The sequence below is a fragment of the Haliotis rubra genome, unplaced genomic scaffold, assembly GCF_003918875.1.
Source record: "Haliotis rubra isolate DU_JTF1 unplaced genomic scaffold, ASM391887v1 Scf10, whole genome shotgun sequence".
NCBI lineage: Eukaryota > Metazoa > Mollusca > Gastropoda > Lepetellida > Haliotidae > Haliotis > Haliotis rubra.
The window spans coordinates 760,808-773,238 of NW_025764892.1; the positions used below are offsets into that span (position 1 = coordinate 760,808).

General features: G+C 40.4%; 1 protein-coding gene across 1 annotated transcript; it reads left to right on the forward strand.

The window, feature by feature from the left end:
- Positions 1–9,920: 9,920 nt before the first annotated feature.
- Positions 9,921–11,981, forward strand: LOC124291763 (multiple epidermal growth factor-like domains protein 6). Its single transcript, XM_046728868.1, has 2 exons — positions 9,921–9,966; positions 10,764–11,981. Exons 1-2 carry the CDS (start codon positions 9,942–9,944, stop codon positions 11,759–11,761), a joined length of 1,023 nt encoding a protein of 340 aa, XP_046584824.1. The 5' UTR covers positions 9,921–9,941; the 3' UTR covers positions 11,762–11,981.
- Positions 11,982–12,431: the final 450 nt, after the last annotated feature.

Below are 12,431 nucleotides of genomic sequence, written 5' to 3' on the forward strand. Positions count from 1 at the left end.
TCACTCACTCACCCATACTCACTCGCTCACAGAGAGTTATGGATACCACCTATCAAACATGGCATGCAGAAATCAGTTATTCCAAGTTCCTCCATGATTACTCACTTGACCATTTGATCCAGGCATTTTGTAAATGTCGAATATCCACAACAACTTCAAAGTCAACAAAGGAATAACAAGGATACACCAATAACAGAATTCTTCTGTCCACACTGTCATGCTCGGGAAATTGAAAATGAAAACCATGGTTTAGTTTGTATGTCAGAAATACCAGCATGAATACTTCTCAAAGCTGCAGAATGTGGGTTCTATTCCCAACATGATTACAATGTATGAAGCCCATTTCTGGTGTCGTCCGCCGTGATATTGCTGGAATAATGCTAAAAGCGGCGTAAAACTATACTCACTCACCCACCCCAGCTATTTTTATGTCTAAAAACCGCCACGTAGTCACCCCATCGTCAAACTTAGATCAGCCTTTATACACCGATATTGACAACTGTTCATTTATTCAAATGAATTGTGAACTGTAACATATACCATTAGGCCCATATTAAAGCTGTCTGTCTGTCCTATTGACACCAATAACAGTTTAGGGACAAAGATCGATTTACAAATTTACGTCCCTTTAGCGTACCAGGATCCGATGACGGTTGAATGGAATGCGCATAGTTTACCATCACCATGCCTGTGTTCGTGGGATTCAGCTTTTATTTGTCGAAAGAGAGGCGACTAACGCGATCGGGTGGTCAGGCTCGCTGATATGGTTGATATATGTCACCTTATCCCAATTGCGTATATCGATGCTCAAAATGTTGATCACTGGATTGTCTGGTTAAGAAAATGTTACTTATTATTATTTACTGGCCGCCGCTATATAGCTTGAATATTGCTGAGTGCAGCATTTAACAACAAAAAGAAAAACAAACAAATAACACAAAGTATCTAATAAAGTGTCCAGATCAGAATAGGCGTTCAGATAGTCTGAAGGAGTAGAAGCCAAAAGACACGTCACTGGGTGTCAATGTATTGGAGATGAAATCATGTGCTCAATCAAAGATATTACATAGAAGCGACAAACCCCTTTCCACATTCATGAGAAATCTCTGCTAAAGCAGAGTCGATTGTACAATTTTGACTATATCATGAGCATATATTTGTTTCAGCAGTATTACATCGGTACGATTTCGTTTGTGAACAAATCTAGTCTTGGCCAGACACTCCAGTGATTGTCACCATGCGATACGGTGACAGCATGTGTTTATGAATCGCTACGAAATGACTGACGTGTGCTTTTTGTAATTACTTAGATGGAAATACTGCAACGTCATCACCGCTCCTAACGTTCACAACATGGGCAATAACTGGTGCTTGTGCTGGTGCAGTTTTCCTGATCCTGATCATTACAGCCATCTGTGTGTAAGTCAACCAGCACTTTCTGGTTGGTTATTTCCGACCGCCTCCACGTGGTGTAGTGTTTAGAGCGTCCGCCTGCTGGAAGCGGAAGGTCGCGGTTTCGATCCCCGACCGCGTCATACCTAAAGACGTTAAAATATGGTACTTGTTGGTCCTGCCTGGGCTCGCTCGACATTAATGGGTACAACAAGGACTGGTCGACTCCGAGTCAGTATAATGTGTCTGAGTGGGGTATTCATGCTTCACTGCGGCATGGTACCTCAGTGGGTTAGCACTATAAAACCAGCCTAAGTCTGGGCTATTACAAGCAGCCGCACATACACATACACACGCATGCAGGTCGTCATATGAGCGAAATATACTCAAGCACGACGTAAAATCCAATTTCACCTCACCTCACCTCTGGCTATTTTCTCCAAATGTGGTAGTGTTATGTACGATCAACCTTAATTGTGAGGCCGCTATGCAATGAACATCATGGGACACCAGAAATGGGCTTAACACATTGTACCCATGTGGGGATTCGAATCCGGATCTTCAGCGTGACGAGCGGACGCTTTAACCACTAGGCTTCCCCACCGCCCCGATTATATTGATTAAGTGTACATACGAACCGTATTCTAGTCGTATTGAATATTGGTGTAGATTACCTTGATTATGTGAACATTCTACAGTGAAAAAGTGAACACACATACCTTATTTAGCTCAAGGAAGAACCTGCTTGCATATATATCTTGTATCCATTGGCGGATCCAGATGGGATGGGGTGTGGCGGTGCGCACCCGTCCCCATTTCTTTTTTTTGTCCTCAAATATTATTAAATGACTCGTGAAAACGGGTGAGAGTGAGCCGTGCTCCCCCCCCCCCCCCACAAAAAAAAAAAATCAGAGAAAGCTGTATCCGCCCCTGTGTATCTACAACTAATTAAAAGTATCTTAGACATTTATCTTACGTCCTGAAGTATCCCATATTTGTAACGAACACGTTTACAACAAACTGACGGCTATAACGAACTGTCACCGCTTACTGCCTACTTTAGTCGAAAATGCATTGGACGTACAATCGTCCTTTTTTGAGTTGGCAATAAACGTAGATGTAATTACTACATGGCCTGTATTGTTGCAATGTATGTATGTACACACATATGCATGTACTGCATATAAATAAACTGTTGCTGGTAGCTTACCTTTGTACATGAATGATGTCATTCTTGTGTTCTTTTCTTCTAATATAATATTCTCTATTGTATGTTTCCAGAATGTGCCAAGTCAGCTAAAATATCGGTATTTTGCGGACATACCTATACACGCCCTCTACAAGCTGTTCAAGTAGGAACCCATGGAAAATGAAGAAACTCGAATGTAGATACCACTGGATAACAAGGAACTTCATTATTCTACGCCGTGAAATCTGTACAATCGACTCTTGCAGCTAAAGGTTGTGGAGTAGATACACGGTGCATCTTTACAACATACTCTTTTTAAACGTTGTACAAAAACGTAGTGTGAGTAAACCAAGCCTGAATTATAGCATGATGTGTTATGCTTTGTCATTTAATGGGCATGGAACTGGCTCCTCTTTCAAAGGGGAAAAGGGGTGGTCCAGTCGTTTAAAGTGCAGAGTTGCATGTGTTCGAATCCGGGGTGCCGTTGTACAAAGCGATCTTAGGGCTAAGGAAACACCCATACCTTAACATTAGGGTATTGCAGAGAATTTTCATATTGCGATACATTGCGATGCGAAAGCATACACTAGACGCCAAAAGAAACTTTAGTTTCCTACATGTATAACTTATCGAAAAACTATCAAAGATATGTTAGAAGGTTTTAGTTTACAAGAAAGCTTAACAACACAGCTTTATGGAAATCACGAAACAAAATTCTCCAATGCATTCATATTTAGGTGAAATGCATCTTTTTCAGAAGAGTTACATTGTCCTATATTCGTCCATGCCGAAAAAACCCCAATAACAGTAATTTTGATGTCCAAAAGAAAGGTTGAAATAAATTTCTGTTTTTGGACAATGATAAACCATTGAAAGTCACCATTTGTCAACTATTATAACAAAAAACAACTGTTGTAGAGTGTGTAAAATTGTAAAATAACCATTCCTATGATTTCAGTCTTTTATAACATTTTCTAAAGATTTTCATTAGTGAAAACAAGTAAAACGTGTCTTTGATATTGTGAAACAATGTTTAGGAACACCTAAAATTATCTTTGTTAACATTCTTGCTTGCAAAGTAACATTTTCCCATTTTCTGTTTACACATAGCAATATCAATCGCCAAAACGCAGCAATATTCAAGCAATATTTGCATCCATTTCACATGTAGAATGATTCTATAGGGTATGAAGAGAGCCTAGAATACATGAGTACGAGAAATATCTCACGATTAACAGCTGAAAAGAGAGAAAGAGCAATTGGGATGGTGCAGATTGGGTCGACATACAATGCCAACGCCCTCGGATGCCACCATATCACGGTTATAAGACTTATTCAGGGCTTCAGACAGACTAGGGTCACCGTAGACAGACCAAGAAGTGGACGTCCACGCATCAGAACGCCAGCTGAAGATAGGTACCTCCGTCATTAAGGAAGGAGGGTAACGTTTCTTTTGGCGTCTAGTGTATATTGCGATATGCATTGCAACATATTGCAAGAAGTATTATTAAACGAAAAACTACGTATAATCGAGTTAATGCTTGATTTATAAAGCATGAACACAACAAAATCACTTTTTAATAAAATGTTTATTTAATCATGACAAAATAAAAATGTACAAAATATTTGGCACAAATGAAACAAGGAAATATCCGAAGATTTCCGAGTGTTACGAAGTTTTCCGAATGAAAGTCAAAATACCGGTTTTCGATCAGCGTATCGCAATACGTATCATTTTCATGTCTGAACCGGTAAATACTGGTAAACCGGTTATATTACGCAGTCCTACTTAACATAGACTTACGACTGCCGTAACGCTAAAGTTGATTTGTACAGTGACACCCTGGTTCACCATACTTGTCATCGTAAGTTTCATCAGTGTTTTCGGAATCTTAGATCTCCATCACCTCGGATGACAAAATAAGCCGACACGTCGTGATATCACTGATATGACGTTTATGCCTAAATTATTCACTCATTCATCCTTCAGATCTGGACAATATAAACAGTAACTACGAATCTCCCTGAAAACGAGAATGCTATATGTTTGCCAACAACCGACCACCGACCCAATCTGGATTGCTGAACTTTGATGCGTACTGCCTGATGCATGTACACCTGTCACAGGGGCGGTGGGGTAGCCTTGTGGTTAAAAGCGTTAGCGTCAGGCCGAAGACCCGGGTTCGATTCCCCAAAATGGGTACAATGTGTGGATCCCGTTTCTGGTGTCCCCCGCCGTGATATTGCTGGAATATTGTTAAAAGCGGCGTAAAACCAAACTCATTCACTCATATCTATTACACCCCGATGAGGAATACTTACTGATGATAATGATTGAATGAGCCTGAGGTTCAAGGTCATTGTTTGTGGACATCATGTAGAAATAACATAAAACCTATGTACACCATAAATTGAGTATCTGTAACTGGAATCTGACGTTACTTAGAGTTTGTCACAATCAATAGGGCTTTGGCCTTGATCGCACCGACGTTGTATGAAACACGTGTAAAGTCAAGGGCACAACCATGATGAAAGTTATTTTATTCCTTAGAATATAAAACACCAATATATGTCATTGTATCAATCTTTCAGAAAAAATACCTCTTGAAATAGAAAATTTTATGTCGGTTTGCCTGTTGAGCCGATTGTCAAAGGTCACAGAAATGTGCGTAATGTTTCACAGAAACAGTTTTGTAACACCATTGCAACGCGCCATTATGGATATTCTCGAAGGTGATCATTTATTTAGTGTCAGTGACAGCTAACAGGTAGAAAAATCAGTTTCCTAACTGAGGGGCGTATGGGCCTTTATGTTTCACTTTCTACTGCATAATAGCACACAACTGATCGAACTTAACCGGATGCTCACATCACTTTGATTTAAAGCCGTGAAGGGGCATATGATTGTTTACACAATACACATACTAGGTGTGACATCATTCAGCCGAAGGTGCATTATCCTTTCGAATGAACTGAAGAAGGGGAGTTGTCTTAAAGGCCGAACTGAATTAGACAAATCTTGAATATGGCTTTACCAAAACAGTTTTGTGAGACTGCCAGGAAACATGCTTATATTTTTATACAAGCGTAGAGGCATGGACCCTTCTGTTTTCAAATAGCAGTGCATTCAAAACACACTCGTTATAAAAATGAATGAAGAGACAGCCACTCACAAATCCACCACAAATCATGGAATTACTAAGGATTCCATTCGGGGACAAAGGCCTGAGCATAACGCTCCCCAAGACCCCAAGACATTAGTAGACACGTTGACATCTGTTACTACATTCTTTTTGTACGGGAAATGTTAAATATGTAAAAACAACATTCCTTTACCACACCACCTTTGACGGTTCTCCTGATGATGCGTCAGGATAGGTCGTATGGCGGAACGACGTGGTCGACTACGGATAGACCGAAGTTACCGAATGGTGTGGACAGTGGTCACTGCAGTCTGGAACCTTTGTCAAATGTGGTTAAGCCAGATCTGTATGTCCTGTCGTGGTGTTGTGACGCGTGGACGTCCTGCGATCGGTAATTTCATTATTGTTCTGGTCACATCTCAGCAGTGCTTGAATGGTGTTTCGGCGATGGAAATACGCAACCTAACGTTGAGACATCTCCACGGACCATCCCAACAGTCGCATAACGTTGTGTAGCCGTTGTGAGTCGTCGCAGTCAAAGCGATTGTCAAAATATTTCGTTCTTTGAAAATAGTCACAAAACACCAGGTGTGTATTTTCTTTTATACATCAGTTTATTTTTTATTTCCTTTAATGGCTAGGATATTATATTAACCCCAGTATGTCTGGATCAGCCTGAAAATAGTAGATCCTACTTTCTGGATACGAAGGTAAATGATCCCTTTTGTCCTTTTGGACAATTATGTTAATTTCAGAAAAAGTGCGACAAATCATTTCCATAATTATAATAAATATCGAGTAAAAGCTCGGTCCTTTGCCTTATTTCGACGATGGAGATAGGAAATCTGGAACTCATTTCACGAATGTTAAACCCATCTTATCCATCTTCGTTTAAGAATCTTCTTCTTTTGAAGACTAACATTTACATGCATAGTACAACATGGTGTCTTCAAACAAACCGGGTCAATCCATTTGAGATTGTATTCAATGCAATGTAATTTTCAACATCGGACACATGGAGACAGTTCGTATTCTTCCATTGTTTTGTCACATAACAATAGGGGAAAAAATTATTTCCTTGTACGGTGTCATACAAAAGATGACCATACCATCACACCGAAGAAAAAGTTTCTATTTCCATTTATTGTTTACATACTGTCATGTCATAAAAAATTATCTACAGGAAACAACAGTTGTGTTTCATTTTGCCAGTATCTCGACATTTGATGAATTTGTGGAAGAGTACTTTGGCGCAACACAATGTTTTGGTAAGTCACCGAACCTTAACCTCGACCTTGCTATTATGTTTTACAGATTTGTTTTTGTTTGCTATTATAATAAAAAATATACTCTCCCAAAAAAGAAACGCATCATTTAAATACCAATTTCATGTTGCAATGAATTAAAACGTGATTCATTTTACAAAAGGTTTTGTTCTGTTTATGACTCCTATGGTATTTATGTTTTGAAACATCACAACAAAACGCACCATCCGTAAAATACCCGTATTTAACAGCATGATTTTCAATTTCGGAGTGTAGTGTCACAGAATAACCAATTCACATGCAATGCACGTGAAAGTTGGGGAACAGATAGTCTCAATGATGGGTATAAAAGGTTGACCGCTGTCTGTTGTTTATTCACTGTATTTGGAATATTGTTGACGAACGCAAAATGCCACGTCTAAGTGAAGCCAACCGTCATATCGCAATTGGTTTGCTTGAAGCTGGCCAGTCTCAACGTGCAGTTGCCCGACGCATGAATGTTCACCAAAGCACCATTTCACGGCTCTGGGAGAGATATCGCCGGCAGAATGCGGTAGCAGATGCCCCTCGTAGTGGGCGACCTCGAGCGACCACTGCGGCGCAGGATCGCTACATCCGGGTACATCACCTGCGTCATCGAATAGCTGAGGCGACCAGTACCGCTCGACAAATACCCGGATTGAGGAGGCTTTCTGCACAGAAAGTCAGGAACAGGTTGAGAGAGGCTGGTTTACGTGCCAGATGGAAGAATGCGGGTGTACAGACGTCGACGTGAACGTTTCGCAGACGCTTGCGTTTCCCAGTTGGACAGATTCGGCTGGGACAGTGTTAGGATGTGGGGAGCGATCACCTGTTGTAGGAGAAGTGATTTGGTGATGATCCAGGGCAACCTGACAGCTCAACGGTACTGTGACGAAATCATACGCCCACATCTCCTTCCAATCATTGATCGCCAGAGGGAGTTGTTTCAACAGGACAATACCAGGCCCCACACAGCACGTCACACTAGAGACTTCCTCCAGAACCACAACATCAATGTGCTCCCCTGGACTTAAACCCGATCGAACATCTGTGGGATGCCCTGGACAGACGGGTGCGACGCCGTAACCCTCAGCCCCAAACACTTCAGCAACTCGCACAGGCACTACAGGCAGAGTGGGCTGCGATTGGGCAACACGAGATTCTGAGACTTATTCGTTCGATGTCAAGGCGATGCCGTACAGTTCTGAATACCCACGGTGGTCACACGAGGTATTGACTTCAGCGCCACCACACGTCTCCATGTGACACTCAAACTGACTTTCCTCGAGTTTGTGCCAAAGACGGATAAGTCTGCATTCCCAGTGTGCAATTTCACTATATGTCATTGAATCATAAAGCCTACAAGATTTTTCAAAATAAATATAAAAATACAGTTGAAATTCCTATATGCGTTTCTTTTTTGGGAGAGGATATTATTTTTAATATACAATATACATTTTGGCATAATTCGCGTTGTGGTGGATACAAAAACAGTGGAGTGAGTGAGTAGATTTACGCCGCGCACAGCAAAATTCCAGCTATATAGTGCTGACGGTCTGTAAGTACACGAGTCTGGACCAGACAATCCAGTGATTAATAGCATGAGTATCTGTATACGCAATTGGGATACGATGGCATGTGTCAACCAAGTAAGCGAGTCTGACCACTCGATCCCGTTAGTCGCCTCTTAAGACAAGCATGGGTTACTGGAGATTAATTCTAACCCGGATCGTCACGGGTCGTAAATAAACGGTCGCTAGAAACCTTGTCCTCCTGTTTATAGGGGCTACTGGGTTATTGGTGAGTCACATTCGCTCGTTTTAACTGTAATAAACATTTGGTTTCGTTGACTTGTGCAAGCGAATGCGTGTACGTGTGTCTATCCTCGTGTCCGTGTGTCTGTGCGTGCATGCGCTTGTGAGTGTATGTGCGCACGCTTTTTCTAGCCGGCACTAATGCCTGGTTCACAGTGCTAACCTTTTGAGGCTATGCTGTAGGTTCGAATGGATACCAATGTACAATGCTTCGTAGACGATCAGTACTTCTTCATCCCCTTGATCCGAGAGTCAGGCAGTGTGATATCAAGTACAAATTTCATAACAATAACACTGTGTATGTGTCAAAGATTCTTTGCATATCAACTTCTTCTTTTTTATTTCAAAAGAATCTTTGAGTTATGTTCATCACTTCTAAATGCCCTCCAAAGACAACACTGTGTCAACTGACTGGCCTGTAATTCGTAATTCATATAACTCGATCATATACTTTCTGTATGATATTTATGTTTTTACACATATTACAGCATTTAATGTTTCTACAACATCATCTGTTTTCATTTAGTTATTCCAATGGGTTTGTAAACGAAGTGTAAATGTGTAAGTAATGTCAAAGCCTCTCAAAGAAACAATATTTTTCCCAATGCAGATTTCGTTAATACAGTGCTATTAGGTTCATGTAACAACTGACCCGTGAAGATCCGGGGTAGAATAGGTCTTCATCAACCCATGCTTGCCACGAAAGGCGACTATGCTTGTCGTAAGAGGCGACTAACGGGATCGGGTGGTCAGGCTCGCTGATTTGGTTGACACATGTCATCGGTTCCCAATAGCGCAGATCGATGCTCATGCTGTTGATCACTGGATTGTCTGATCCAGACACGATTATTTACAGACCGCCTCCATATAGCTGGAATATTGCGGCGTAAAACTAAACTCATTCACTCATGTAATAACTGAAACACTACTAAACTAAACCAGTAACAAAGGACTTTGTTTTTACACGAAAAAAGTACCAAGAGGGGAACATCTTCATTTAAACGTAATTACAATTCGACACATGTCATAAATAGATGGTCCCGAGTGGTAATGGTGAAATATCATCCAGTTACATCATCTTTCTTTTTATTTCAGGAACACTTTGTGGAGATTCTGTATGTTTCTTGTTGCTGCGTACCAAGGTTTTTCCAGGAAATTCCTTTTTGAATAAAACTTTGTTTTTACAATGGACTTGTGTATTTGTGTAAAGTTGTTCTCGTCACGCCATAGTTGAGGAGTTTTACTCACTTTGCTATTTGAAAAAAAAAGTAAAAAAAACCCCATTGTTTCATAATTTCATTCTGTTAATAACCACTAACAATGATGATATGATTCAGAAAAGCTCAGTATATTTATCATGCATTTATGCTTAGAACATCTTGTTAAAATGACTCGAATTGCCTGCGCACTGTTATGTACTCATATTTTCCTTACGTAATGTGTAATGGGCCGGTAGCCTAAAGCAATAATAAATGATGATGGTATTCCTGAAATATTCCCGAAACGTCCTTGAATCATAACCAAGGTATATGTATCAATAAACGTGTTCGTGCCTTCAATGATCTTTCAATAGAAGATTGAAGCGTTGTACACGTCGTAATATAATAATGTACTCCATGGGACATGAAGCATAAACCATAAAAAAGTTTCTATTATCGGATAATCCTCTAACAATCGAGATCACTTAATCAAATTGTCATGACGCTGTAAAACCCAGTGTAATAAAAATTATAAAGATTGTACATTAAGAGCATATATCGTTTTATTCCCGTTTAACCCACGTTAATATAAGTGACATTCTCCACATAATTTGAAAGGGAAGGTTTGAAACTGACTATGAAAATGCTATTGCTTTCATCTGCTTTTAAACCAAAAGGACACTGCCCATTCACTACCACCAATGTCCACCGATATATTTGTCTGATTTGCGCTCTTACAGGTGTGTTGAGACACTGCACAGCAACAAACATAACTACGAAGACAGTTCCAGCGGCTGTCAGTCCACCAATCAACGCTGGAAAAAGCTGCCCGGTCAACTGTTTGAGAGGAACCTGTACATTTCTTGATGATCGAAGTATTGACTGCACAGATGGGTGTAACGATGGGTACATGGGGAAAATGTGTAACGTCCCGTGCAGGAACAAATGCTCAAAATGTGATCGAAAGAATGACGGCGTCTGTATCAATTGTGATCACGGATACTTTGGTAAACAATGTCACAAATGCCCAAATGCATGTGGACGACAAGGATGTCTTAGTGATGGCAGCTGCAAGAAGGACTGTTTAGCCATCCATGTCTGTGGGGATAAGTGTTTGCCTGGATGTGAGATATGCAATGAGACATTAGGTCAATGTCAGAAATGTGCCTACACTCTCATGGGAGAGAACTGTAAGACCTCCTGTTCCGACAATTGCCACTCTGTTTGTCCAACACAGAACTGCACGTCTCCGTGTGATAGGGACACGGGTCGATGTTTACATGGATGTAAGCCTGGTTTCTGGGGAGAGCTATGTGCAGATCAATGTAGCTCCAGATGTCTAGACCAAAACTGTAATCAAACATCGGGACACTGTGTTAAATGCATAAAAGGCTACCATGGTCCTAAATGTCATTTGCCATGTGTAAACTGCAAGGACAGTGGCTGTCTTCAGTCATCAGGCACATGTAGGAAATGTGATGCTGGGTACTATGGACACACCTGTAGACAAACCTGTTTCAACTGTTCCCCTAACGTCTGTGATCGAAAGAATGGACTTTGTATGAACGTACCCATGACAACTATGACCACTATTATAGGTATATGTAATAATCTCTATCGAATGAAACCAGGTTTAAAGACTGTTATTTGGAATTCAATATTGTACACATTTAGAAACCAGGATCGTTACATACTGAATGGTATGCTGGAATTTTTGACTATGCTTAAAGTAACTTAATTAAGCACCCGTTGTATTTTTGCAATGATATGTTTCCATCACTTATATTAAGTTTCTCGTGGTGACCACGATAAAAAAACATGAGTTTTTCTGACACATATGGTCCTTTGACTCATACAAAACGACGAAATGATTGGTATCCATGTTGATTTTATTATAATTGCTTATTTAAAAAAGCAACAACAAAAAAAACACTGATTTTCATGCAAAACCATGTCTGTACAAGTATGGCCTGGAATGTTTTATTTTGAAATAATTGGTGAATGCAAACATTCAAAATGTCATTTTGCGTGTCTTTACACGTTTCAAGGTCAATACCGATTGTAACCTGGGTGGTTATGACTGTATGACAACCATCACTCCTAATCCTCTGAAGGGCCTTTTCTTGGAAGGGAAGAGTTCGCACAAATACATCATGCATCACGCATACATTCAGTCATGCATCACGCGTACATTCAGCCGGCTTGAATGACAAGCGTTCACTTGTTTTCTGAATACAGCAGCTATGGCTAAGTTAGCGAGACGTGTTGCTGCTATGTTCAGAAAACAAGTGAACTTTTCCCTCTCTACAAACAAACACATTTCTGACCTCAATCTCAAACAATAATTTATTGGGCAAAACAGGCTATCCGACCACGATTCATGGTTTCCTCAAACTTGACTTTTAACA

Excerpts from the sequence above, each read along its gene's own strand:
- LOC124291763 (XM_046728868.1), top strand. The coding sequence starts at position 9,942 with ATGTTTCTTGTTGCTGCGTACCAAG. Across the intron at positions 9,967-10,763 it reads TCTTGTTGCTGCGTACCAAG|GTGTGTTGAGACACTGCACA; the intron begins GTTTTTCCAGGA and ends GCGCTCTTACAG.